The sequence below is a fragment of the Bos mutus genome, chromosome 25, assembly GCF_027580195.1.
Source record: "Bos mutus isolate GX-2022 chromosome 25, NWIPB_WYAK_1.1, whole genome shotgun sequence".
NCBI lineage: Eukaryota > Metazoa > Chordata > Mammalia > Artiodactyla > Bovidae > Bos > Bos mutus.
In genome coordinates this window covers 15,124,084-15,151,110 of record NC_091641.1, presented here as the reverse complement: position 1 = coordinate 15,151,110, position 27,027 = coordinate 15,124,084, and the positions used below count along the sequence as shown (strand labels likewise).

Below are 27,027 nucleotides of genomic sequence, written 5' to 3'. Positions count from 1 at the left end.
GCCCTGATTGGCCGTATCTGAAGCCCCGCCCTAGCGTCGCAGCCTCAGGTAACTCAGAGCTCGAACTCCCGGGCCAGCCTCGGGATTCTCGGCTTCCTATTGGACTACCAGTTTCCAATCCGAAGGATTTTTGAACCTCAGTCTTTGGGTGACTCTGGCCATTGGCGGACAGAATGGGGGTGGGGCCTGAGGTCTTCGCCGGCACAGCCTGTGGTTAAGGAAAGAGGCTAGGGGCGAACCCCGCGACAGGGCGGCCTCTGATCGACTCTGGCTTCTCTCTCCGCCCCCGCTGGTGAGCCCGCGCGAGACCCTGCGCCCCTTCCCAGCACCCGCCCAAATGCGCCTGCGCAGCAACAGCCGCCCGTCCGGGTGCCCCTTCCCCTCTTCCTCCGTACCTTTTCCCTTCCCCTCCCCTGTCCCCCTCCCTGCCTTGCCATCCCATCCCAATCCCTAAGGCCCTTTCTTGGGGTCTCCCCTGTCCCGATCCTTCCCCCACCCCGTCCCCATCCCCCAGGATCCTGGCTCCCCAGCCACAAGGGCTGCGCCTCCGCGAGCCGCGATGTGCGTCCTCTCAGAGCCTGTGGGCCTCCTTGCCCTCACTGCCCTCCGTTTCCTCCTCACAGGCCCCCACCTCTTTCAGAATGACATTGGACGTGGGGCCAGAGGATGAGCTGCCCGACTGGGCTGCAGCCAAAGAATTTTATCAGAAGTACGATCCTAAAGACGTCATTGGCAGGTAAGGCCACGTCTAGGGAAACAGAGATCCAGAAAGGTCAGGTCCTAGCCAGGATACACATTTCCCATGCTTGCTTGCTTGCTTTAGTCACTAAGTCGTGTCCGACTCTTGCGACCCCATGGAGTGTAGCCTGCCAGGCTCCTCTGTCCATGGGATTCTCCAGGCAAGAATACTGGAGTGGGTTACCATTTCCTCCAACACATTTCCCTGTGTGAGTGGAGAAACACTTGGTGACTAGACTCTTTTTCTGAGTCAGCCCCTATTTTTTCACCAGTCATTCATGTATGTATTCAACAAACATAATTCAAGCGCCTACTGTTTGCCAGACACAAAGGTAAACATGGGGAGGTTAGAAGAGATGTTTTTGCCCTGGAAAGTGAAACTGAAAGTCGCTTAGTCCTGTCCGACTTTTTGTGACCCCATGGACTATATATGCCCTGGAGGTACTCCAAGTAAAGTGATGGAAAGAGACAGGAACATTCAGGTAGCATTAAGCTGTGTAAAAAGTGCTGTTGGGTCTCAGAAGACCACAGCTTCCCAGAAGGAGTGATATTTGGGTCTTGAAGGATGACTAGGAGTTCAGCAGGCATCACATAGAAGGAAAGCTTCACCTGTAGAGGCAGTGACTAATACGTTCATTCATCAGGGTTTCCAAAGCATGTACAATGTGCTGGGTGCACTGGAGATGTGAGACCCACATCCTACATCTGATAAGATTTCTGTTCTCCTGGAGTTTATATTCGAGTAGTGGAGAGAGACAATAAACATGAAAACAAGTTAAATTTCAGTGTAAGTGCTAGGGATAAAATAAATAAGGTGATAGAACAAGAGTAATTAATGGAACTGAGACTTGAAGGATGAGAATGAACAGATAATACACTGAGGCAGGATATATTCCAGGCAGAGGGAAGGGTAGTGCAAAGGCTCAGCACAGCAAAGAGCCAATTAAAGCAATAGATAGAAGATTATAGCGGCCAGAGTGTGTTAAGAGTGGGAAAAGTTGGAAGAGGGACTACCCGCCTGGCGGTTCAGTGGTTAAGACTATACTCACAAGGTCATGAGGACAGAGGGATGTCTCTAGGACCTCGGGAAGCAATTCATTCAGTAAGACATGTCGGCCTGATTTAGGGAGACATGGGGCAGGGGTGGGGGGAGCTTCCTTGGTGGTCTAGTGGTTACGATTCTGTACTTTCACTACCATGGCCCAGGCTAGATCCCTGGTTGAGGAACTGAGATCCCACAAGCTGTGTGATGTAGCCAAAGAAAAGGAGGGGAGGGTAGCTTCTGGGCATGAATGTTGAAGTCATGGAAGTGGATAAGATTACTGAGAGTGTATGTAGCCTGAGAACAGGAGGGCCAAGGATGGGATGGGAAGTCTTTACATTTAAGGGGTGGACAGGGCTTCCCTGGTGGTTCAGATGGTAAGGAATCTGCCTGTAATGCAGGAGACCCAGCTTCAATCCCTGAGTCAGGAAGACCCTCTGGAGAAGGAAGTGGCTACCCACACCAGGATCTTGCCTGGAGAATTCCATGGACAGGAGCCTGGAGGGCTGCAGTCCATGGGGTTTCAAGGAGTTGAACATAACTGAGTGACTAACACTCTCACTTTCAGAGAACAAGGTACTAGGCTGTATCAGTAGGAAAAGTTTGGAGTTTGAGTCCAAAGACTCAAGTTTTCCAAGTTGGTGGTCATGACATATAATAGGAAAGCTTAATTAAAAGGGAATGCTCCTACAGGTAAAATACTGTAGGATACCAGAGAAGGGAGTGGTCCCTTCTTCCTGGAGAATAAATGAAGAATTGGTTGACATTGCATTTACTTTGAGTCTTAAAGCAGGGATTCTTCAAAGGATCTTTGACCCACCCCCTGAAATTATAAAAATGTTGGGTATGTGTGGCAGAGCTCTGCAGCTTTTCACAAATTCTCAGAGGTTCATTGAAAGATGAAAATAACTAGACCAAGGACCTGAAACTCCAATGCCCTTACTGTTTGGGCAGGAAATTAAAACTGTGAAGTGGCCAAGAGTAAAAGAGTAGAAAGTGATTGAGCCTTGTGGCAGCTGGAGGGTTCTCAACCGCCTAAGAGATGTGAATTCAGATTTGTAGAGAACGGTGCCCTTGTCACAGTGTAATGTATCTGTGTTAGGCTGGAGGACCAATAGTTTGTGTCCATTGATTGAAGCAGAGAGGTAGGTGAGAGGCATTTCAAGCAAAAGAGTTCCATAAATGCAAGGAGGCCCTGGGAACACAGAAATGAGGTTATGTGAAGGGCATCCAGGGAACCAGAATGTGAAATGTGGTATGAAGACAGATTCTGGAGAGATTTGCACCTTAGCCTGAAGTACTTGTAGGGTCATACAGAGTTGGTGACAGAGCCCAAGCCGGGAAATCCCTGTCTAGGACTTCGTCTCTTTTCTTTTCTTTTGGTTGTGCTATCCGGTTTCCAGGATCTTAGTACCCTGACCAGGGATGGAACCTGAGTCCCCTGCAGTGGATGTGTGGAGTCCTAACCACTGGACCACCATTGAATTCCCTAGGACTTTGTCTATTTTTTTTTGACTGCACTGGGTCTTCATTGCTGCACCCAGACTTTCTCTTGTGGCAGAGCACAGCCTCTGGAGCATGGGCTCAGTGGTTGTGACTCTTGGGCTTAGTTGCCCCATGGCATGAGGGATCCTCTCAGAGCAGGGATTGAACCTGTGTCCCCAGCTGTAGCAGGTGGATTCTTAACCACTGGACCACCAAAAAAGTCTCCTAGGGCTTTGTCTTTACAAAGCCAAATGGGCTTTCCTGTCTGTACTTCATTAATGCCTTTCAGCATCCCTTAAGGATGTTGTTGGCTACATTTCAGAGCTGATGAAGTGGGAGCCCAGAGACCTTATGTCAGGGGGTCACTTAGAGGTTAATTAGTGGCAAGTTTGGGGCCTAAACCCAAGATCTGCTTCTCAACTTTGGTCTTCCAGTCAGTGGCCCAAGGTTTATTTCACCTGAGGTATTGTAGGGGAACTTTGGAATTTAGATGGGGTAACCATGGAAGTGCGTAAAATCTGGAGGGGGCCTTAGGTCACTTCTTCCTGCCTTCTCCTTGTGGGGTTCAGGGGCATGGGGCAGGTTTGGGGGCTCAGTGTCTGGGCTCACTTCCAGAGGGAGTGGCAGAGCCTGGAACCCAGGACCCCTGCCCCCCTGCCCTGTGAGCTCTATGTTGCTCCTTGCTGGGTGCCCAGGTCTCTGACTGAGGCTGCTGTGAAGCTCCAGTAGGCCAAGGTGAGCTCCTCAGGAAGTCACCTTGTCTAGCTGGGTCTCCGGAGTCTGGCGCAGAGGATGTGAGGCTGCCAAGGCTCCACTCTGTGTGGAAACGAGAAGGCAGGAGGCCCTGACTCATGTGTTGTCCGACTCTGGCAGAGGAGTGAGCTCTGTGGTCCGCCGCTGTGTTCATCGGGCTACTGGCCAGGAGTTTGCAGTGAAGATCATGGAGGTGACAGCCGAGCGGTTGAGTCCTGAGCAGCTGGAGGAGGTGCGAGAGGCCACGCGGCGGGAGACACACATCCTTCGCCAGGTCGCCGGCCACCCCCACATCAGTGAGGCTGCTTTCCCCACTCCTGTTAGCCCAGCCCACCGCCCACCTGCCCCAGCACTGCCTCCACACTCTGCTCCCTTGCTCCTGGCTCCGCTGCACCTCATCAAAGTGTGGCCAGCCTTTGGGCCCCTCCTGCCTCCTCCGGTTCTCCTTCCTTCCCAGGAACAGCCCCCTGCTGCCTCAGGGTGGAAGAGGCCCTCTGGTATGCAGCTGCTCCTTTCCATCTCTGGCTCTCTGCCTCTCTGCCTCTTTCCCCAGTCACTCTCATCGATTCCTACGAGTCTTCTAGCTTCATGTTCCTGGTGTTTGACCTGTGAGTATCCCCCTTCCCTGACCGAAATCCTCTTCCTCTCCTCCTTGCACTTCCCCAGCCTTACAGCTCAGTGGGCTGAAGACCACCCTGCCCACACCTTCCTCTGCTCCGGCTCAGACCTGCCAGCCCAGGGCATGGGCCCTTTTTCCTAGGTGCCCTGATTGAGACAAGTTCTTCAAGAGTCTTAGTGACCAGCTAAATATAAAGGGTCTTCATGAGACCCTGTTTTAAGAGGAAGGTGTTCATTCATGAGCTGACCACGTATAAACAGACTTTCCCCTCACCCATCTTTCAATGTTTAACACTCTCCACTGGAATCTCTCTGCCCATCGATTCTTTTTCTGATTGGTCTGAATCTGAATGTCAAATACTTTGGGTGCTATAATACAAACCAGTTACAAAGGAAGTTCAAAAGAGAATGGTTTGGATACCAGATGTTTAAGAGAGGCACTTGGGAGAAATTTACTAAGTCTTCAGACAGAAATGACCTCTGCAAAAGTGGAGGGCAAGTAGGAAGTGTCTGCTTCACCACCATGCAACAGTGTTGCAGAACCTGATGTGTTCTTTATTTCAAGGATTGATTCAGAGTTGCAATTATAACCTCAGTTTTTAAAGAGAACATAAAGTAAGCAAAATTCAAAGTAAAGTCCTATTCAACTTTCTTGCTACTATTAACTGTGAAATTTTGGCCCATGGTCTAAACAGGTTCACTTCAAAAGACTTTTTTTTTTTTTTTTTTAAATATATTGTCAGATAACAGGGACTTCCTGTAAATGATCATTTATTCTTGCTTTTTTAAAAAAATGTGGCCACGCTATGCGGCTTGTGAGGTTTTGGTTCCCTGACCAGGGATCAGACCTGCAGCCATCACACTGGAAGCACAGTTTCTGAACTGCTGAACTGCCAGGGACATCCCACAATGCAGAGATTATGACTGCTGGCACCTTGGAGCAAACTGGCCCTGACATCTGGTTCACTCTTGGAGTGCTTTGTCTCGAGGCCCTTTCATTTGCTTACAGAGGGATCTTCCTTGACTGACCTCTTCCATGGTATTTGTTGTGAGCACTGGCTTATTTTCTCAGCCTCCACTGTGAGGTGCACCCATCTCCCAACCCCTCCTGTCCCTTAGGATGCGGAAGGGAGAGCTGTTTGACTATCTCACAGAGAAGGTGGCCCTCTCAGAAAAAGAAACCAGGTAATGGCTGAGCCTGTAGCCCCCGGGATGAGCAGGGGGTGGGGCGGGGCGGGGAGAAGCAGAGCAGCCTGCACCTCCCCCAGGTCCATCATGAGGTCTCTGCTGGAAGCAGTGAGTTTTCTCCACAACAACAATATTGTACACCGAGACCTGAAGCCCGAGAATATTCTCCTAGATGACAATATGCAGATCCGACTTTCAGATTTTGGGTTCTCTTGCCACCTGGAACCAGGCGAGAAGCTTCGAGGTGAGGGGACCTGGTGCTCTGAGGGGCTTGGGAGAGATGGAGGCTCAGGCTTGGGACTGGTTGGCTGGGTCTGAGAACTGGGTCCCACGGAAAGTCAGTGAGTGCTTGCCAGCTACCTGCTGGGTGCAAAGCCTAGTGTGCAAATGAAAGTGGGTTCCCTGCCCTGGGGAGGATGGAGTGAACAGATCATGGCACACAGCAGGCAGGGGGCCATGCTGGAGAGCCAGGAGGAAGGAGCACCGATTCAGATGTAGGGACCCACAGAGGAAGGGGCTCGGATCTGGGCCTGGGGAGGCTGGGCTTGTCATAGGAAGAAAAAGAGAGGGAGCGAGGGACAGTGGGGCTTCCCAGGTGACTCCAGTGGTGAAGAACCCACCTGCCAATGCAGGAGGCATGGGTTTGATCCCTGGGTTGGGAAGATCCCCTGGAGAAAGGCATGGCAACCTACTCCAGTATTCTTGCCTGGAGAATCCATGGACAGAGGAGCCTGGTGGGCTGCAGTCCATAGGGTTGCAAAGAGTGGAACACGACTGAAGTGACTTAGCACGCACGCAGTGACAGAAGGGCTCAGCTGCACCTTTGAGGTCTGGCGGAGGCAGGGCCACGGTGTGCTGCTCAAGTGCCATGAGGGGCCTGATGTGGGCCGACAGCGCTGCTCACTTGATGCCTTGGGACTCAGGGTCCCCTCACGTTAACACATTTGTTGTGACAACCATTTCTAACGCAAGTGGCAAACTAGACAAAATTCAACTGCGGGACTCCCCAGAGCCTTTAATAGGCCACTTCCTGTCTTTCAGTGCCTCTGCCCTGGGCTTAACAGCTAACCTTCACTGGTTAACCTTCATGAGTTTGAGCAAGCTCTGGGAGATTGTGACGGACAGGGAAGCCTAGTGTGCTTCAGTCCATGGGATCACAGAGTCGGACTCGACTGAGCAACTGAACCACCACCACCTTCCCTGGGCACTTGCTCTGAATCAGGCAGCACATGGAGTCTTTATATGGCTTGTTTCTCTAGATCCTCTTAACAACTCTGAAATAGTATCTGTGTCTCTATTTTATAAATGGGCTTAATGAGGTGAAGTGACACGCCCAAGGTCATGTGTGATTTGAACTTGGGCAGTGTGACTCCAGAGCTCACGCTCTTACTCTGTGGACTTACACATCTTCCACATGCAGGTATTTTTCTCCCTTTGGGCTCCCACACACACTTCTCCATTCTGAATCATTTTTGCCCCTTCCCACTCCACCATCTCCCTTGGCTTGGATAATTCAGTTTTTTTACTTGAAAGCTCCAGGTCAGGGTAGAGCCGCTGCTTTTTGCTCCTAGCTCTCCCCCACTTCATGATACATGTCTTACACTGTGTGCTTCCTGGTAGATGGTGAGCTTACTAAGGGCACGTTGGATTTGCCATTGTGTCTAGTATGGTGCTTGGCACACAGTAGGTGTTCAGTAAATAGTTTATCTAGGAAGGCATTTGCCAAGAGAAAGGCAGTTTCTCAGTTCAAGCCTCTTAAGACTTCTTGGAAGTGTGCCACGGATCACAGAGTGCAACTGCTAGAGTGGAAGAACCGGTGCCAGAAATGGTAGAAGAAAGTAAAAATACAGGCTTTGATCAAGTCATGGAAGGCTTTATGCTTTAGGGGTCTAGACTTGACCCTGAGGCCATGATGGAAAGCCAGAGAAGGGTTTTCAACAAAGGACATACCCAGAATGTGTCTTAAGAAATCCCATATTCCTACACACTCCCCTGGGTTGAGTGGTGGTTCCACTAACCGCAGTAGAGATTCTAGGAGGAGGATTAGATTTGGGCAGAAAGGAATGCAGAAAAGATTTAATTTCTGTTTTCTACGTGTGTATGTATATAAAACATGGTAATAAGTTGTGTGAGGTGAGGGCTGGTGGAGGAGGCAAATGATACAGTTGGATAGTGCTTTGAAGTCAACCCAAACACCAGGTTTTCCCAGGAAGGCCACCAGGAGCCTTGGTAGGTACTTGTTCATTAGAGTGAGGCTCTAACACTGACACTTGGCAGAAGGCTGGCAGGTGCAGGATGGAAACACTTGTGGCCCTGGTGGTGGTGAGGCTCCAGCAGAGGTCTAGTGTGAAGGGTCCTTGAGGGGGCTGGTGACACCCCATCCATTTCAGGCCTCTCTCCCCAGAGTTGTGTGGGACTCCAGGGTATCTAGCACCAGAGATCCTTAAGTGCTCCATGGATGAAACTCACCCAGGCTACGGCAAGGAGGTCGATCTGTGAGTTTCCCGTTCCCCGCCCTTCCCTCCTCCTTTGTGTACTGTTCTTCAACACCTTTGCTTATCACCTGGTCCCCCCTCCCCACTCCTCTTTCCCAGCTGGGCCTGCGGGGTGATCTTGTTCACACTCCTGGCGGGCTCCCCACCATTCTGGCACCGACGCCAGATCCTGATGTTACGTATGATCATGGAGGGCCAGTACCAGTTTAGTTCACCCGAGTGGGACGACCGTTCAGACACTGTGAAAGACCTGGTGAGCTGGGGTTGTGAGTGGGCAAGGAGAGAGGCCCAAGAGCTGCTCCTCATGCTCTGGGGTTTTCCCTAGATCTCCAGGCTGCTACAAGTGGATCCTGTGGAGCGCCTGACAGCTGAGCAGGCCCTACAGCACCCATTCTTTGAGCGCTGTGAAGGCAGCCAAGCCTGGAACCTCACCCCTCGCCAGCGGTTTCGGGTAAGCCTGAGCGTGTCAGGGTCTAGGCCTCCTCCTCTTCCCAGGATTTTTCTTATGGTGACTGTGCCAGTGGAGCTCACACCACCCCCCTTCCTAGGTGGCAGTGTGGACCGTGCTGGCCGCTGGACGGGTAGCCTTAAGCGCCCACCGTATCCGGCCACTGACCAAGAGTGCGCTATTGAGGGACCCTTACGCGCTGCGGCCAGTGCGGCGCCTGATCGACAACTGTGCCTTCCGGCTCTACGGACACTGGGTGAAGAAGGGTGAGCAGCAGAACCGGGCAGCCCTCTTTCAGCACCGGCCCCCGGGGCCTTTTCCCATGATGGGCTCTGAAGAGGAAGGGGACTCGGCTACTATCGCTGAGGATGAGGCCATGCTAGTGCTGGGCTAGCACGTCATCCCGGAGGATGCAGAACTCTCCAGGAGAAGGTTCTTTATCATTCCAGCCCCTCTGGGCTCTGGCCACAAGCCACCATTGGCCAGGCCCGCCACCAATCATACTATCATAGAGGCCAGTGTGGTACGCCTACCCCCGCCAGCCAGGGCTTTGAGATCAGAGCTGGGGTGGAAGAGAGCCACCCAGGGTGCCACGCCTGGCCTTATCTGTGCTGCCTGCACCACGTATGCAATAAAACCTGCTACACGCCAGAGAGCCAGTCCCCTGTGTCTGGTGTCTGGCTTCAGCAGGGAAGCTCAGAAGGTGCTCAGGAGGGGGTGGGGCGGGGCGTGGTGGGGCCACTTTGGCCCAGGCCTTTATTGGGGAAAACGCAGGGAGTCACTTGGTCTTGTTCTTGCCTTTGCCTGGAGGTAGCTGGAGGGGCTGCTCGAGGGTGGTCAGCTTGCTGCTGAGCCTTTCCTCACTGGCTTTGAGCCGCTCCTCCACCAGTTGTTGGAGCTGCCGCAGCTCCTTGTTCATCTGGTTCTTGATGTAGGCTCGGAGGATGGAGACCTGGCCTGCAGGGGCGGGGAAGAAGGGGCGGGTCAGGGGAGAGGCCATGGGGCTGAGGGACCGACCCCTAGCCAGGCATGCACGACCTTCAAGGGGGACTATCCCAGGAGTGACCCAGGTGGCAGTGTTTCTTCAATTCAGGAAATGTCAGCCAGCCCTTCTAGAAGAGAAAGATGGGCAGAGGTTTTATGTACGCTGCATTTCCCAATTGCTCCTTTAGCAGCTGTGTGACCTCAGGCAGGTGATTGAACATTTCCTCCTGTGTAAAATCCAGTGATAACACTTAACTAGGATTGAGAGAGGAGTAAATGGGTTAATATGTGTAAAATGCAGGAATTCCTTGGTGGTCCAGTGATTAGGATTCCATGCTTCCACTTGGGCCACAGGTTCAATTCCTGGTTGGGGAATTCAGATTCCACAGGCCACTTGGCACAGGCAATATATGTATATAAAATGCTTAAAACAAGGCCTGCCTAGCACATAGTATTGCCAGATGTGTGCTGGCTGTTACTGTCGTTGGTTTTATAATCCTTTTCTGGAGCTCCTGCCTCACCCCCCAGCAGCTGTGCTTTTATTTTGTTCCATCTTGGAACATGCATTCTCCATAAGGAATTATTTGGAGAAAGGACACCATGACTAAAATGAAAAATCTGAAGTCCTGAACCCTTGATTTCACACCTGCCCAAAGTCACAGGGAGCCCCAACCCCTCCAGGTCCTCACTTGGCTCTGGCTTTGGCTGGACCACTGTTTCCGATTCCACCTCCTGTGCGATGACTGCCTGCTGTTCCACCTCTCCTCCCTTTTCTTTCTCTGTAAGCCAGAAGCAGAAGGAGGCATCAGCCCCAGCCCCAGTGCAGTCCAGCTCTTGCCCCAGCATTCTCCCTTACCTGTCTCATCCTCTGACCAGAGGCTGGGTGGCTTTAGCCCCATGTAAGTCAAAGAGAGATCCAGCCGCACCTGGGAAGAGGGAGGAAATCAACTGCACTGGGGAAAGAGGAGAGACGAGGGGCGGCCTCTTGTAGCCCCTGGCCCAGTACCTGGGGTGTGAAGACATATTTGTAGAGCTTGAAGTGGCGGAAGTAGGTATTCACCACATAATCCGCCAGGGCCAGCAGCTGTTCCTCCTTAAAGAGGTCGATACTGAAAGGGGGGCGCTGTGGATATGATTGGGAGTTAGAGGACTGACCACCTCCCGAAACCATCACCTTTTCTCCAAGTGCCTGGCAGTCCAGGAGCAGGAAGAGCCCATTGGGGCCTTCAGAGGAAGATAAGGGTAATGAGTGTGAGAGAGGGTAGGAGGCTGGGCTGGACCTTAAGGCGGTGGGGGGATGGGGAGAGTGAAACTGACCCTGACTCCATGGCAAAAAAGAACACTGGTGAAGTAGCGGTAACATTCCTCCACATTGCCCAAGGGTGTTTCTGGGAGGGAAAGCAAGATGTGACATTGAGTCCCCTCCCTGATAATCACATTTTACTCACTCAACAGCTACTTACTGATCATGAGCTTTAGAAGTAGACAGATCTAGGCAACAAATATTGAATACCCATTCTGCACTGTTCTAGGCACTAAACAAGACAGACAAGGTCCTGCCCTTAAGAAGTGTATATTCCAGTGGAAGTGACAGGAAAGCGAGAAATACATAATTTAGCTCTCATTAAGCATTCTGTAGAAAATGGGTTTCAGGAATAAAGAGCTGTTTTATTAAGCACTGTGTATATATTTACACATATTACACATAACATTTCTCGGAACAGTTGAATAACTTAGTGTCGTAGCCTGATTACAGATAAGGAGATAGAGGATTTCAAAGGTGAAGTAACTTGTGTGTGATAACTTCTGTTAGTGATGACAGAACAAAGATTCCAGGTGGTAATCCTGCTGTTACTTCCCCTGATCACTTGTGCCAGCCTCCTCCTCCTCTGCCCTGGACTCAGGCCCTCGGGGAGCCCCCTCCTCTTACCAATACAGGCCTTGTGAAGATCTTGGAGCAGGGCACAAGCTGTTGAGGTCTGCTCCAGGGAGAAGCCCTGCTGGCGGCAGAAGATGAGTGCATGGGAGAAGAGGTCCAGAGTGATGGCATCCCGCAGGCTCTTCTCAGGAGAACCTAGTCCCAACAGCTCAGCCAGCACCCTTGGGAGGGAGAGAGGAAGGAATCAGTGACAACTAGAGTCTCCCTTCCCTGCTCCACACTAGTGCACAACAGGCTTTGGAGCCAGGCATTCCTCATGCCTTCCCAGCCCACCTCCCCCTCAGCTGTCCCCCAAAGCTAGCTCTTCCCCTCCCTACTCCCCTCCCCCCCATACTCCCTCATCTCCTCAGTGCTGGCTGTCTTCTCCAGCATGTGCATGGAATGGATGTCCAGGTACTTCCTGTCATAGGAAAAGAGAGGAAAACGTGTTGGTGTCCATCATGCATTAGTTTGATGATATGACTGTGGTGGTGAGTGCATTGGACTGGGAACCAAGAGAGCTGAGTTAGAGGTCTGGCCCTTCCACTAACTTGCTATGTCACTTTAAGTAGGTCACTTCCCTCTCTGGGCCTCACTTTCTCCATCTGTAAATGGCTTAAATGAACTCTAAGAATCCTCTTCATTTATAAAACCTAGAGTTAGGAAACTTGAGTTCCAGTTTCTGCCTCTCCCGTGCTGTTTAACTGGGCAAATTTCCCTCTGTGAGCCTCGGTGTCCCCATTTGTACAATGCTCCATAGAGGCAATGATACATTTACATTCTCAGTCTTTGGCTACCTTCTTCTCACACTCTGTCTTTGGACTGGGACAGCAGGAGACCTGGCTTATAGTCATCTTGGGTAATTGCATCTCTGGGCCTCAGTTTCCTCATCTGTAAAATGGAGATACCAGTGCTATTTGACAGGATTGTTGGGAAGCCCTAAAGGAATAATACAAGTGTGAAGGGTAACTTTCCCCCCAGACTTCATACTCACCATATACAGATCCGGGGCTGGGGCAGCGGCGGCTGCGGAGAGAAAGCGAATTGGGAAAGGCAGAGCTGTGTTGTTTCTGGCCCCTAGTTCTTGGCACGTTTCGAATCTCTATCGGCCTAAGGACGTGCTAAGTTGCCTTCTCATCTTGAGGACTGCTGCTGCTGCTGCTAAGTCGCTTCAGTCGTGTCCGACTCTGTGCGACCCCATAGACGGCAGCCCACCAGGCTCCTCTGTCCATGGGATTCTCCAGGCAAGAACACTGGAGTGGGTTGCCATTTCCTCCTCCAATGCATGAAAGTGAAAAGTCAAAGTGAAGTCGCTCAGACGTGTCCGTCTCCTAGCGACCCCATGGACTGCAGCCTACCAGGCTGCTCTGTCCATGGGATTTTCCAGGCAAGAGTACTGGAGTGGGGTGCCATTGCCTTCTCCAATCTTGAGGACTAGATAGGAGCAATGCTGCCGGGCTGGGCTTCAGCGATCCCTAAGTACTATTCATGAGCATATAACGAGCGGGGTCACACACCTCTGCCTCCTCACCAAAGCAGCCCGGGGAAACTTCTTAAATTTTAGTAAACATAACGTCGGGTGGCGCCCTGATGGGGAACCCTTTTTAAACATCCATGATCGAATCACTGTCCCGTCCTCACCGGGAACAAGTTGGCTGAAGGATCGTTATCGACTTCCACCGAAGCCACGGTCCCGGATTCGGTCCGCACACCTGTTCCCATACGCGTGGCCGATTCTTCCAATGAGCTGAGGTCTTTTTCGGGTTCTCGCCGCAGTTCGTAATGCTGTACAAGCTCCGACTGCATTTTTAGTCCCTGGAATTGGCTGGACTTCCGGCGGATCATCTTGTCGCTCTTTTATGCTGGGGGTCACCACAGGATCTGTCTTGCCTCGGTTCCGGGACAGCCGGTTCTCAGGCAGCCACTGCTAAGGCCTGGCCCTCTATCGACGCTCCAGCCAATTTGCGTTGCAGAGATGCCCGGGGCAGCCAATCCGCTGGCGGCGTCTCTCTCGTCTCAACGGTGACCGTTGCTAAGGGAATTCCTGGAGCCGGGGAGAAAGTGTAAGGCTCTCTCCAATCAGTGAGGAGAGAGTGCGCGTGCGTAATAAGATGCAAGCCCCGCCCTCATGGCCTCCTTTCAAAGTTGCTAATCTGGGGCAGGCGGTGTCTTTAGGACTGGAAAGTAGACCTGTGTTATCGGTTACCATGGGAACTGTTTACTGGCCAATCACGGAGAGAAGAGAGTTCGGAAAGAAACCCATAGAGACCCGAGAGGCGGGACAAAGCGAGACCAATAGAAACAGGAAATGAAGACAATTTCGCCACATCCGGGGCTGCCCCTGGCGCCTGCGCTCTGTGCTGGGGAGGCCAGTGACGTCCGGTGGAGTCCAAGATGGCGCCCTTGGGCTGATCCTGCTGCCGGTGAGGGGCCCAGGGCCAGCGGGGCAGGGACCCTCTGGTAGGTGAGGGGGAGTTGCGTGATTGCGGAGCTCCGGCCGCCTCCACATCTTTTCGCTCTGTCTTCTGCAGGTGATAGGAGTGCAGCCTCCGCCTGCCTGACGTCCCTCGGGAGACTCTGCTCCTCTCTTCGCTGCCGCGGCCATGTCTGGGCCCGGCAACAAACGCGCCGCTGGGGATGGGGGTTCGGGGCCCCCAGAGAAGAAGTTGAGCCGCGAGGAGAAGACCACCACCACGCTCATAGAGCCCATTCGCCTGGGAGGCATCTCTTCCACGGTTCGTGGGTTCCTGCCTCAAAACTTGCTAGAACTCCCATCTGTTTTTCCTCCACATCGTCCTGAACTTAACTCCCAATTCCCCAAGCTTAGCAAGATCCACTTTACAGAACACTCTGCTGAAGGAAACCGAGGACACGACGTCAGCCTTCCCTTTACAGATAGGAAAACGGGTTCCCACAGGGCGTGTGGCTTGTCAAAGACTTCAGTAGGAAGAGGCAGAAGCAGAACATGATCCGCCTCACAACCGAGACGCTTTCTCTGTGGGTGTCTGAGCTTCGTTAAATCCTAATGGCAGTTCATTTGGGGAGGCTCCCCACTTCCATCCGTTGCCTTTGCTTTTCTTGTCTTTCTCTGTGATTGGGTTCTTGGGCCCTGCTTGACCCTCTTCTTGGCCCCTTTATTTCCTTGGTAGGAGGAGATGGACCTCAAGGTTCTGCAGTTCAAGAACAAGAAACTTGCAGAGCGTCTGGAACAGAGACAGGCATGTGAAGACGAACTCCGAGAACGAATTGAGAAGCTGGAGAAGCGGCAAGCCACAGATGATGCCACCCTCCTCATTGTCAATCGCTACTGGGCCCAGGTGGATGTCGCTCTTCTTTCGAAGACCTGGCCTTGATCCAGCTGCCAATCCTCAGACCCCTCTACTAGGAAAGGAGTATCAAGCTGGGAAGCACCTGAGGGATTCATAACATTTTTGGTGCTTTCTCCCTTCAGCTGGATGAAACTGTGGAAGCCCTTCTCCGACACCATGAGAGCCAGGGGGAGCTGTCTTCAAGGACAGAGGCACCTGGAACCCAGGAGGGGCCGACACGTGATGAGACCCCTCTCACAGAGCCAGGGACTTCGGAGCTGAGGGGTAGGGCCAGAGCCCTAGTATCTGGGAAGCTTAATTAAGTTATGGGAAAGGTCCTGGAGAGGAGGGGACTTTGATATTATTAGGCTGCCGAATTCCCCGCCTGCAAACACACACAATTGATTTCCTTTCTAGGCCACAAAGGGCAGTGGGTAAGAACACAGGCTTTGAAATCTGAGTGATATGGTTAAGAGTGCAATTCACATCTTGACACCTGTAGTTCAAAAAAGTATTAAATGTTGACTGTGTACTTGGCATTGTTGTAGATTTGGAGAAGACAAATAACCAAAAAGAGATAACTTACTGCCCCAACCATTAGGAAAGGAAGTGATTAAAACCACAAGAAAGACGTTGCGGGGGGCAGGGAGGCCTGAAAGGGAGTTAGTGTGTGTGCACTTTAGTTTAGATCGGGGAAGGCAGAGAAGGCGTCCCTGAGGAAGTGATTTGGTAGGCCTCTGGCCTTAGGGACATTGCCTCCCTGAACCTTTGTTATTTCACTTTTAAGATGAGGATAACACAGTCCTTCAGGTGTTGGTTGTGTTGATTTAGTAAGCTATAGAGTGCTGAAGGGCTCAGTCTGGCACTTGGTACAGAGTAGTGGTGACTGTTGCTGTTGTCCTCACGAGGATCTGTCCGTCCCTCCCAGAGCCCCTGCCAATGCAGCTGCGGCCCCCTCTCAGTGAGCCAGCCTTGGCTTTTGTGGTGGCCCTTGGTGCAAGCAGTAGTGAGGAGGTGGAGCTGCAGCTGCAGGGCCGCATGGAGTTCTCCAAGGCAGCTGTGTCCCGTGTTGTGGAGGCCTCTGACCGCCTGCAGCGCCGGGTGGAAGAACTCTGTCAGCGAGTATATAGCCGAGGTTAGTTCTTTATGCCCCCACCCCCGAGGTGCCCCAACTTTGATTTCTCTGTTCATGGTATCCCCTCCTCAGTGCTCCTAGCCCAGAGGCAACCACAGTTCCCCAAGGGATAAATCAGCCACGTTCTCAGGAGAAGGGTTAAACTGTCAGTGCGGGATCTGGCTTTGATTTCTGGAGTTGACGTCTAGAGAGATGGGTAGAAGGAGTTGTTGATACTGGGGGAGGGGTCCTCCTCCCTTGGGGCTGGAGACCTCTTGGGAGCACTTTTCACAAATCTTAGTGGCAGTTACTGATCCATCCAAGGCATAGCATCAAGGGCCCAGCCTTAGTTCTGTCAGCCCCGCCCGGGCGTTCTGGGCAGATGGCTCTCCTCTCTGAGCTGGTCTCCTCCTTTGTACAGTAGGGATAAAGACTCCTGGCTTTGTCATGAGAAAGTGGCAAGACAGCTGGTGGATCACACTGGGCACATAGCAGAGTCCAGAATGAGTTAGTACTTTGACCCATTGCCCTGGACTTGGCTCTTACCTGAGCCCTGCCTTCCCAGGGGACAGTGAGCCCCCTGGTGAGGCGGCTCGGGCACGCACCCGGGAACTGGGCCGTGAGAATCGGCGGCTACAGGACTTGGCCACCCAACTACAGGAGAAGCACCACCGCATCTCATTGGAGGTGGGAGTTGGGATTTGGGGGTGGGATTGGAACCAGGACAGGGTTTGGATTAGTTGGACACCCAAGGATCTTGGGGAGCCAAGTCTGTCATCTAAGCCTCTGTCCCCTTCATTGTCCCCAGTACTCTGAGCTCCAGGATAAAGTGACATCTGCAGAGACCAAAGTGCTGGAGATGGAGACGACAGTAGAGGACCTGCAGTGGGACATTGAGAAGTTGCGGAAGCGGGAGCAAAAACTTAATAAGCATCTGGCAGAAGCCTTAGAGCAGGTGAGGCTCGGGGCTGGGTCAGATGGAGCCTGAACAGAGTACATAGGGCCCTAACTTCTCTTCTCGACACCCATCTGTCCATCTCTTCTCTCCATAGCTCAACTCTGGCTACTATGTGTCTGGGAGCTCTTCAGGCTTCCAGGGGGGCCAGATCACACTCAGCATGCAGAAGGTGAGCAGCAGCATTCTTCCTGGTCCCTCCCGCAACTTTTTCTCTACTCTACCCTTGAACTTCCCCCTTAGAATTAGGGACAAACATCATCTGTGGTCTTGGAGGTCTTTGCCTGTCTCTCACAGTGTTCTTTGTTTTATTGTTTAATATCTGTATTCAGTGAATAGTTGCTGAATACTGAATGTTAGCTACTGTGTAGAAAGCAGTTATTTTGGAGAACAAAACAGAAACCTGTCATGGAGCTTAAGTTCTAGTTGGGGGAGTTAATAAGAAGTAGGTGAATCTTAAATCAGTTGACTAGAAGTCCGTCAGTCAGTTCAGTCCAGTCACTCAGTCATGTCCCAACTCTTTGCAACCCCATAGACCGCAGCACACCAGGCCCCCCTGTCCATCAGTAACCCCCGGAGTTTACTCAGACTCATGTCTGTTGAGTGTGATGCCATCCAACTATCTCATCCTCTGTTGTCCCCTTCTCCTCTCGCCTTCAATTTTTCCCAGCATCAGGGTCTTTTCAAATGAGTCAGTTCTTCACATCAGATGGCCAAAGTATTGGAGCTTCAGCATCAGTCCTTCCAAAGAATATTCAGCACTGATTTCCTTTAGGATGGACTGGCTAGATCTCCTTACTGTCCAAGGGATTAAAAGTACCACTGAGGAAAGAGGTGTTGGTTGTGTTGGAGGCATTTGGCATTCTCGTTGTGTAGCTGAGAAGGGGCCTGCTGCCGCTGTCCCATTCCCTGTCCTGCTTTTGCTCTCTCACTTCTTTGTCACTGCACATTTTTTTTTCTTTTTTTGGTGCTGCAAAGTCATTGTTCCCTGTCCTCCTTTCCTCAGCTTCCTCTTCAGGTCTTCCAGGAAGGCTTCCTTGACCCCGTCAGGTACAAGCCTTGGTTCCCAGCACTGACCGTGCAGTATTGCATTTTTCCTACTTGACTAGGAACATTTAGGAAAGTGCCTGGGTCTGGTTTGTCCCTGGGCCTTCAGAGTCCATCGCTGCTCCACATAGGGGAGCTTGGGCAGAGCATATGGTGGGGCTGTGAGGGACGCATGCCTCATGCCCTGGCCCTGCCTCCCACTGGCCTCCCCACTCCACAGTTTGAAATGCTGAATGCGGAGTTGGAGGAAAATCAGGAATTGGCCAATAGCCGCATGGCAGAACTGGAGAAGCTGCAGGCCGAACTTCAGGGGGCCGTGCGGACCAATGAGCGCCTCAAGGTGAGTTGTGTTTGGGGCTGGGAAGGCATTAGCCTGCAGGGTGGGCACTGAGCTCTCCTTCCTCTTGCTGAGTGAGCTCAGACATCCTGCCCCTAGGTAGCATTGCGGAGCCTTCCCGAGGAGGTGGTCCGGGAGACGGGGGAGTACCGGATGCTGCAGGCGCAGTTCTCACTGCTCTACAATGAGTCTCTGCAAGTGAAGACCCAGCTGGACGAGGCCCGCGGGCTGCTGCTGGCCACCAAGAATTCCCACCTGAGGCACATTGAGCACATGGAGGTATGCCGGTGGAACAGGGGTAAGGGTCAGGCCCTCTGGGTCAGGTTGTTCCTGGGTCAAGGGTGTCAGAGTCCGGGGTGCCTGCCAGAGATCCCTTGGGAATAAATTCCTAAGCCACTGAGGTCTGAGGTTGAGGGTGGGCTTGTGTGGGTCCTTAATGCCTCACCTCACAGAGTGATGAGCTGGGGCTGCAGAAGAAGCTACGCACCGAGGTTATACAGCTGGAGGACACGCTGGCCCAGGTTCGCAAGGAGTACGAGATGCTGCGCATTGAGTTTGAACAGAACCTGGCGGCCAATGAGCAGGCGGGTATGTGCGAGGACAGGGTTGAGGTGGGGCCTTTTGTGGGATTGCTGGGCCCTGGTGTGGCCAGATGCTTGTCCAGAGGTTAGATTCTTTCCTTTCACAGAGCCTCATTTCCCTGTGGAAAATGGGGACCCCACCACAAGGCTTAAAGATGCAGTGAGGCTTACAGCTGCCTGAGGTGGCTGATGGTGCCAACTCTGCCAGAACAGGAGCTGTCAGCCCCGTCCATGATTCTCTGGCCTTTAGGGTGCCTCTCCACTAGTTCATTTTACAAAGGTTTATTGAACACCTCTTTTGAGTCAGGCTCAGTTCTAAGCTTTGGGATTATACCAGTGAACAAAATACAAAGAATCACTGCTGTTGTGGAGCTGTGTTACAGAGAGAGAGGACAGACGACAAAGGGAAAATTGAACGTGTGTAGTAGTAGTAACAAGTATACCAAGAAAAGTAAAGCAAGGAGGGAAGGTAAGGAGGTATTAGGAGAAATGCCAGGGACATGAAACTAAGATGACATTTGTTTAAGAAGCTAAAGGAAGTGGACTAACTTGTGAATTTACAGTTATGTGTTCCTTTGAAGGAAATCTGGAAGTATTTTTGAAATCTTCATTAGCAAAAATAACACACAGCATCAGATTATGTTTGGGTGAATTTTCTTCCGTTATCTACTGAGCTCACTCCCTCTGTATAAGGCTTCAGTTCTTCTCTCCTTCATAGTGAGAGTGACAGCTCTGGCCCTGCCTCTCCCCTCACTGAGGGGTTGGGCCCCTAACCCAGGGACCAGTCTGACCTTGGTTTCCTGTACTCCTCCAGGGCCCATCAACCGCGAGATGCGCCACCTTATCAGCAGCCTACAGAACCACAACCACCAGCTAAAGGGGGACGCCCAGCGATACAAGCGGAAACTGCGCGAAGTGCAGGCCGAAATTGCCAAGGTGAGGAGCGGGCTTCCCAGGGAAGCCCATGGCTAGGCCCCAGTGAGCATGTTTCACCTCGGCCCTGTTCTCTCTCTGCTTTGCAGCTCCGGGCCCAGGCCAGTGGCTCTACTCACTCCATCCCCAGCCTGGGCCACCCAGAGGACTCCAGCCTCAGTGCCCCAGTCCCAGGGAAAGAAGAGGGTGGGCCAGGCCCTGTTGGTGCCCCCGATACCAGAAAGGAGATGGCTTCCATGCCTGGCGCTGCCCTTACTACCTCGTCAGTGAAGAAGGAAGACGTGGTGGCCTCCGAGGAAGAGACCCAGGCCCTGACCCCCGGGGCCCAGGGACCCTCTTCCCGGGGCCGAGAACCTGAGGCCAGACCCAAGCGGGAGCTTCGGGAGCGAGAAGGGCCTGTTCTGGGACCCCCATCTGTAGCCTCGGCTCTCTCAAGGGCTGATCGGGAGAAGGCCAAAGTGGAAGAGGTCAAGAGAAAGGAATCAGAACTCCTCAAAGGTCTCCGAGTAGAGCTCAAGTGAGGCCCTGTTCTTTTCTCCCTCCCACCCGTGCCCAATGACCTCCAGCCCTACTCACCCAGCCTTCCTCCTGTGCCTTCCCCAGGAAGGCCCAGGAAAGCCAGAAGGAGATGAAATTGCTCTTGGACATGTATAAGTCTGCACCCAAGGAACAGCGGGATAAGGTGCAGCTCATGGCAGCAGAACGCAAGGCCAAGGCTGAGGTGAGGGCAGGTAGGGTCTGTGCAGAAAGGCTGCCCCAGGGTGGGGGGGCAGTGACCAGAGTTGAGCCCTGGGTCAGCAGGAAGCAGTGATGAGAGAGCTCCCTCCTGGTGGTTATAGGTCGATGAACTCCGAGGCCGCATCCGGGAACTGGAGGAGAGGGATCGGAGGGAAAGCAAGAAGATCGCGGACGAGGATGCCCTGCGGCGCATTCGTCAGGCGGAGGAGCAGATTGAACACCTGCAGCGCAAGTTGGGTGCCACCAAGCAGGTGTGACCCCCACCCCACCCCCAGCTTTGAATGTTGGCATTCCTTAAACCTCCTGGTCTAGCACACGGCCGGGGTCCACTCTGTGGGTCTTTGTACAGCCGTGTTTTCCTGCGGTTTCCCCACAGTTGATCTTGTCCGTCTCCCACGTTCCGTCTTGCCCCTGCCCACTTGCTGCAGGAGGAGGAGGCCCTGTTGTCAGAGATGGATGTGACCGGCCAGGCCTTTGAGGACATGCAGGAACAAAATGGGCGGCTGCTCCAGCAGCTGCGAGAAAAGGATGACGCCAACTTCAAGCTGATGTCAGAGCGGATCAAAGCCAACCAGATTCATAAGCTGCTGCGGGAGGAGAAGGATGAGCTGGGCGAGCAGGTTCTTGGCCTCAAGTCCCAGGTAGGGCTGCCCCAGGCTTGTTAGGGTGGGACTGGAGAGGCAGGGGCTCCCCAGCACTGAGTCCCCACTCCTGTCCTTAGGTGGATGCCCAGCTCCTGACCGTGCAGAAGCTAGAGGAAAAAGAGCGAGCCTTGCAGGGCAGCCTTGGGGGTGTGGAGAAGGAGCTGACACTGCGCAGCCAGGCCCTGGAGCTCAACAAGAGGAAGGTAAGGCAGATGACCTGGGCCAGAGCCTGGCTCTGCTGCCCTACGCAGCCCCGTTCATGTCTCAGACACTTAATGTGTGCCAGACCCTGTGCTGAGGACTTGCCCTGTTGGGTCGTGTTTCGCCTTAAAGTAATCCTACAACAGTTTTCATCATTATCTCCTGTTCTGTAAGGGAGAAGGCTGAGGTTTAGGGAGGTAGTTGACTTGTTCAAGAGAGAGTGGAAGTGGAATTTGGGCCCAGGTCTCCTTGACTCCACAGCCCATGTCCTGAGCACTGCACTAGCTGTCTCTGTTACATAGTTGTATTAATCCTAAGAAATGTCTCTAGCTCATGGTAGTTGTTGTTCTGAGGGGAACAGAATCAGGAGTGACATCACTCCTCCAGTTCATGGTAAAGGCTTAACATTGACTTTCATCTTTTTTCTCCTCTGGGCTTCTCTCTGTTTGGTTCATTCGTTTAAGCAATGTTAGTCATGCTTTTGCTGGGTACCAGGACTGCACTGAGTGCTGGGGAGATCACAAGAACAAATCACCTCTGCTGGAAGTGGGAGCTTCCAGTTATGAGGGGCAGAGAGCAAGCCGATAATCACTCAGATTAAGCAACACTGTTTCAGATCACAGCATGTCTGTCTTTGGCCGCACTGCATGGCTTGTTAGACCACGGCAGTTAAGGCCCGGAATTCTAACCACGTAGCCCCCCGGAAACTCACAGCATGTCTTATGAAGGAAATAGAACTGTATGAAAGAAAAACAGAAGAACCTCTCTCAGGAGGTGACATTTGAGCTGAGGCTTCAGGGAGCCGCAGAGAGAAAGTCTCTGTGTTGGGGGAGTTGAGGGGAGCAGAGTACCCTGTGGAGGCTCAGAGACAGGAGAGAGGGTTATGCAGGTCAGGAGCCAGAAGTGCTAGGAATGAGGAAGACAAGGTGAGGCTGGTGGGGTCAGGAGACAGAATCAATTTCAGTGAAGATATTGGACTTATCCCAAGAGCAGGAACCACTGGACAGTTGACATAAGCGTCTTTGGGTCATGGCTCCACACGCTTGGCTCCCCAAGGGCCAGCTGTGCCCCTCCTCCCCATTCCACCCACCTCAGGCCGTGGAAGCAGCCCAGCTGGCCGAGGACCTGAAGGTGCAGCTTGAGCACGTGCAGACACGGCTGCGAGAGATCCAGCCTTGCCTGGCTGAGAGCCGGGCTGCGCGGGAGAAGGAGAGCTTCAACCTCAAGAGGGCTCAGGTGTGTGGTTGGCAGGGAGTGGAGGCGGGGGCGGGGCCAGCAGGTTTGGATTGAGGACCCTTGCACTCAGCCTGCCCTCTTCTCCTGCTTCAGGAGGACATCTCCCGGCTTCGGCGCAAGCTGGAGAAGCAGAGGAAGGTGGAAGTTTACGCAGATGCTGATGAAATCCTCCAGGAGGAGATCAAGGAATACAAGGTAGGGCTGTCGAGCTAGGTTGTGCTCCACGAACCTGGGAAATCTCAGACTGGGGGTTGGTGAAGCTCCAGGGGGTAGTCCAGGGAACCCAGAAATAAGGTAGGATAGCAAAACCTGGGCAGAATCCATTGTGGAGAATCAAGAGAGCTCTCAAGTGTGGTGCACATATACTGCATGCCAGATAGAGTGCTGAGTGTGGGAGGACTGGGACCTATACCTGGCCTTGGGTCTCTTGAAACTGACAGTCTGGTGGAGGAGGCAGCCAAGTAATTCTTTTCCTCTGAGTGATGAGCAGTGTGATGGCAAAGGCCAGAGGGGTTGGGGGCAGTCAGGGGAGGCCCTTAATAGCTCTGGGCGTGGTGGGGAGGGGGGCACGGTCAGCCGACTTCCTGAAGGAATAGCCTCCAGAGGAGAACTGCAGAGGGATTCAGCGTTGGCCATGAGGAATGGAGATGAAAGGGTCCAGCAAAGGGAGAGGCAGAGGTGGAGGCCCCTAGTTGAGAGAGGCATGCTGGAAGCACAGCTGGACAGTGGTAGTTAAAAGGACAGAACCTGGGCTTTTAATAAGTCACAAGCCTGGGGGGTGGGGAGGGGGTGTTGGGCAGTGTCACATCCTGAAGGTTAGTGAGCCAGGTTGAGATTCTTGGCTTATTCAGTAGTCATTGTGGAGACATCCAAGGGTTTTAGACTGGAGAGTGACATCTCAAGGATATTGAGGATGAGGTACTTACTTGTGGGACTTCTTGGGAGGCTGGCTGGGAGGACAAAGCAGAAGGGCTGGTGTGGAAGACAGAGGCTTTGGGGGATTGTCAGCAGAGGTGAAGGCAGAAGCCACTTGGAACTGGTCACTCAGGGAGGGCCTGTGGCCTGAGACGAAACGGGTCATTTTCCCTGAGCAACCTCAAAGCTTAAATAATGGACAGAGGAGGGATTTCTCTGGTAGTCCAGTGGCTAGGACTCCACACTCCCAATTTCGGGGTCCTGGTTCAATCCCTGGTCAGGGAACTAGATCCCACATGCCACAACTAAGACCCAGCATAGCTAAACAAATAAATAATTTTTTAAAAAAGAAGGAAGGAGAGCCTCGTAGAGTGAGATGACTGGAGAAGTTTCAAGCAGGCAGGGGTGAATGAGTCAGAGCACCAAGAAGGCACATGAAGCAAGTGATGAAAGATACCTTTTGCGTTTGACAGTCTTGGTGGAAATGGTTATTGGGTAGAGGTGAAGGTCAGATCACCTAGACTCACCGGGAGTGGAAAAGACTGAGGTTGAGTCAGTAAAAAGACAACCTTTTGGAGCAGTTTGGCCTTGTAGGGGTGGAGACAGCTGAAAGGGGAGAAGGGAAGGACTTTGGGAGAAGTTACAGACTGGAGCCTGTCAAATGCTGGTGGGTAGGATTCTGAGAGCTAGAGAAGAGGTGATACTTGTGTGGAGTGGCTGAGGTAGTGCACTGGGCTGGGATTTCAGGCAGGATAGAGAAAGATTATTGGGAATGCTGTGTGGAGGGAATTTCCTATCTGGAGTAGGAGGTGAGACCTTTCGGCAGGTGGGAAATTTCAAGGTAAGAGAGATTTATAAAACCTCCATAGAGAGAAATGAATCAAGTGGCCCACAGCAGGATCTCAGGGGAGCACCAGGGATGGGCCCAGTTGAGGGTTGAGAGCAGCAGATTTCTAGTGGCACTGCCATGCCCAGCTGTGACTTAGCAAGTAGAAGGTAAACAGTCAGCTTAAGCCAGGATTGGGGTTTTGCCAAAGAAGGCTAGTGGGGCAAGGGATGAAGCCCCAGGGCAGAGGAGCTCAGGCTGGAGCCTGTGGGTCATTGACCTTTAGCAGGGACTTGTGACCACTGGGCATCACCACCCAAGTTAGAGTCTAGACTGTTCCTATCTAGTTTTGATAGTAACTAGATAGTATCAGGCTGGGCTCCCCGGCCTGTTTCCTCATGTGGAAAGTGCTTATCCCTACCTCCCAGGGCTATCGTGAGAGTTTGGTGCAGCCTGCTGTGGGGTGGTCTGAGTATGAACCATCTCTTGCTGTCAGCTTGGGATCTGGGCACTGTCAGGACTGTTCCTGAGTTGACGCCTTTGCCTGGCCCAGGCGCGGTTGACCTGCCCCTGCTGTAACACCCGCAAGAAAGATGCAGTCCTTACCAAGTGCTTCCACGTTTTCTGCTTCGAGTGTGTTCGGGGCCGCTATGAGGCCCGCCAGAGGAAGTGCCCCAAGTGCAACGCCGCCTTTGGTGCCCATGACTTCCACCGCGTCTACATCAGCTGAACACGTAACTCAGGGGACTTTGGAACACCATGGACCCTGGGGGCTGTGCCTCCAGTCTCACCCCACCCCACATCCAGCGTCCCCCACCTTCCATTCTGGACCCTGTGGGCCCAGCCCCTCCCCACATGGTTGGTTCAGGGGCCCTAGTGCATGCTAGTGGGTGTGGGATTAGCCAAGCTCAGTTCCACCTTTTCCCCCTAGGTGAGAACTCCAGCCTAGGGGGCACTTGCCCTGCAGGAAAGGTCTGCTGTGAGAGCCCTGAGGGGCCCAGAGCACTCAACGAAACTTGCTGGCAGCTGGCCCTAACCCTTCTCCAGCTTTTTCCACAGCCCCATCCCAGCCAAAAAGTGGAAATTCCCCAGGCTGTGACCTCCCACACAAGTGGAGGCTCACTACCTACTTAACACACTCACAAGTTAGGACCAGGGTTGGTCAGATCCCCAGCTCCTTGCTCTGAGACTGGGCCCTGGGGCCCAGGGATACTTTCCTTCACTCTCTGCTCCCCAGACCTGAGCAGACCTTCCCTTCTGTGGAGTTGCTTGGGCTCTTTGGTCCTATGCTAAGAGCATCCCCTTGGTGGGAGCACTGTCCTCTTCTGGGAGGCTCCAAGTTCGCTGCAGTCACCTTGCACTCATCTGGGGGGTGAACCAAGATCATCAGTTTCTATCCTAATCAGACTCCTCCCAATCTCTCCTCCCTTCCCAGGCCCGACTTCCCAGGTCTGTGCTGGGTCCCTCACCCTGACCCTGCTTTCATCCAGGTGGCCTTTAGTGGAGGCAGAACTTCCCATGGGGAAAGGGACAGACTAGCCCACTGTGCCAACTTCCAATCATTCCAGGTAGAAGAGCTTCATCTAATGCCCCGTGACTGAGCCTGTACCTATATGATGCTTCCTGTGCTGTCTGCCCAAGCAAACTCTATGGGCTATAAGGGCAGTCCAAGGGGGTCTGGGAGGTGGAGCTGCTGACAGGTGCAAGGGTCCACTCCGACCCACAGCCCCTGCTCTAGAGATGTCTTGTATAGGCTGTTTTGAATAAATGTCCAACCCTCAGCCTATAGTCCAGAGCCAGGCTTCCTGCCCTAAACGCGGTCCCGGATTTTGGCTGTTAAAACTTAACTCCCAGAGCCTCCCAGGCTGGCGAGTGAACCTAGAGGGCCTGCACAGATCAGACCCCACTCTCGCCACCTGCTTATTATACTGTTGTCCATGGTCCCAGACTGGGCCCGTGGGAGGGGCATGTCTGCAAGGAGAAGCGTCGTGGTCAGCACTCAGCCGCCAGCTTGCTCTCCTGTTCCCACCAGGAAGAGCCTACTCCCTGGATCGGCTTGCCACCCGCCTCCCCGCGCCTGCGATCATTGGCCGCAGGGAAGCCGGGAGCTCCGAGCTGCATCCTGGGAAATGTAGTCCCATGTTTTCACCTGGTGGCAGGTCCTCGGAGGAGACCAGGCCTGTACACCCAGTCTGGGCCATGTCTCCCCAGCGGCTTCGCCCACCCCTCCCCTTCGGATGGACAGACAGGACACCTCAGCGGGTGACTTCCTTCATTCGGACTTGCACCGTCCTCTGGCCATGTTCTCGGGAACCGTGTCTAGCGGTGCTTGTGGCTTCAGTGTGCTGTCGGGTCCGCACTCGGACCCTTCACCGAGGCTGTGCTGGGCCTCGCGTTCGGGACGGTGATGACCAGGCTGGGTGCTGACGCTGGAGCTGGAACTGGAGCCATGGCCACGGGAGCGGCCGCCGGTGTGTCAGCAATCACCCCCTTGCGCGACCCCACAGCCTTATCAGGAGTCGC

The 27,027-nt window shown here is 53.1% G+C and overlaps 3 protein-coding genes across 3 annotated transcripts; 2 read left to right on the top strand and 1 right to left on the bottom strand.

Moving 5' to 3' along the window:
• Nucleotides 1–134: 134 nt before the first annotated feature.
• Nucleotides 135–9,187, top strand: PHKG2 (phosphorylase kinase catalytic subunit gamma 2). The gene is made up of 10 exons (XM_005888798.3): nucleotides 135–292; nucleotides 624–736; nucleotides 4,139–4,314; nucleotides 4,572–4,626; nucleotides 5,756–5,821; nucleotides 5,905–6,068; nucleotides 8,229–8,319; nucleotides 8,419–8,572; nucleotides 8,645–8,770; nucleotides 8,868–9,187. The coding sequence occupies exons 2-10, from the start codon at nucleotides 642–644 to the stop codon at nucleotides 9,159–9,161; spliced, it is 1,221 nt and encodes a 406-aa protein (XP_005888860.2). The 5' UTR covers nucleotides 135–292; nucleotides 624–641; the 3' UTR covers nucleotides 9,162–9,187.
• Nucleotides 9,188–9,526: 339 nt separating this feature from the next.
• Nucleotides 9,527–13,813, bottom strand: CFAP119 (cilia and flagella associated protein 119). The gene is made up of 9 exons (XM_005888799.3): nucleotides 13,311–13,813; nucleotides 12,664–12,695; nucleotides 12,025–12,090; nucleotides 11,682–11,851; nucleotides 11,069–11,139; nucleotides 10,758–10,874; nucleotides 10,608–10,677; nucleotides 10,441–10,530; nucleotides 9,527–9,724 (listed from the first exon to the last, which is right to left on the bottom strand). Exons 1-9 carry the CDS (start codon nucleotides 13,512–13,514, stop codon nucleotides 9,546–9,548), a joined length of 999 nt encoding a protein of 332 aa, XP_005888861.2. The 5' UTR covers nucleotides 13,515–13,813; the 3' UTR covers nucleotides 9,527–9,545.
• A 138-nt stretch (nucleotides 13,814–13,951) lies between these two features.
• On the top strand, nucleotides 13,952–26,285 carry RNF40 (ring finger protein 40). Its single transcript, XM_005888796.3, has 20 exons — nucleotides 13,952–14,092; nucleotides 14,201–14,404; nucleotides 14,819–14,986; nucleotides 15,121–15,262; nucleotides 15,906–16,112; nucleotides 16,657–16,778; nucleotides 16,900–17,046; nucleotides 17,144–17,218; nucleotides 18,314–18,433; nucleotides 18,530–18,709; nucleotides 18,883–19,018; nucleotides 19,826–19,947; nucleotides 20,034–20,461; nucleotides 20,548–20,665; nucleotides 20,784–20,933; nucleotides 21,111–21,323; nucleotides 21,404–21,529; nucleotides 22,623–22,763; nucleotides 22,857–22,958; nucleotides 25,058–26,285. Exons 2-20 carry the CDS (start codon nucleotides 14,273–14,275, stop codon nucleotides 25,232–25,234), a joined length of 3,006 nt encoding a protein of 1,001 aa, XP_005888858.2. The 5' UTR covers nucleotides 13,952–14,092; nucleotides 14,201–14,272; the 3' UTR covers nucleotides 25,235–26,285.
• Nucleotides 26,286–27,027: the final 742 nt, after the last annotated feature.

Coding starts and splice junctions, on each gene's coding strand:
- CFAP119 (XM_005888799.3), bottom strand. CDS start 13,514: ATGATCCGCCGGAAGTCCAGCCAATTCCAGGGACTAAAAATGCAGTCG. Junction 12,696..13,310: donor CTTCAGCCAACTTGTTCCCG/GTGAGGACGGGA, acceptor TTCTCTCCGCAG/CCGCCGCTGCCCCAGCCCCG. Junction 10,875..11,068: donor TTTTTTGCCATGGAGTCAGG/GTCAGTTTCACT, acceptor TCATATCCACAG/CGCCCCCCTTTCAGTATCGA.
- RNF40 (XM_005888796.3), top strand. CDS start 14,273: ATGTCTGGGCCCGGCAACAAACGCGCCGCTGGGGATGGGGGTTCGGGG. Junction 18,710..18,882: donor GGCACATTGAGCACATGGAG/GTATGCCGGTGG, acceptor CTCACCTCACAG/AGTGATGAGCTGGGGCTGCA. Junction 20,666..20,783: donor AACGCAAGGCCAAGGCTGAG/GTGAGGGCAGGT, acceptor TGGTGGTTATAG/GTCGATGAACTCCGAGGCCG.
- PHKG2 (XM_005888798.3), top strand. CDS start 642: ATGACATTGGACGTGGGGCCAGAGGATGAGCTGCCCGACTGGGCTGCA. Junction 4,315..4,571: donor CGCCGGCCACCCCCACATCA/GTGAGGCTGCTT, acceptor CTCTTTCCCCAG/TCACTCTCATCGATTCCTAC. Junction 6,069..8,228: donor ACCAGGCGAGAAGCTTCGAG/GTGAGGGGACCT, acceptor CTCTCTCCCCAG/AGTTGTGTGGGACTCCAGGG.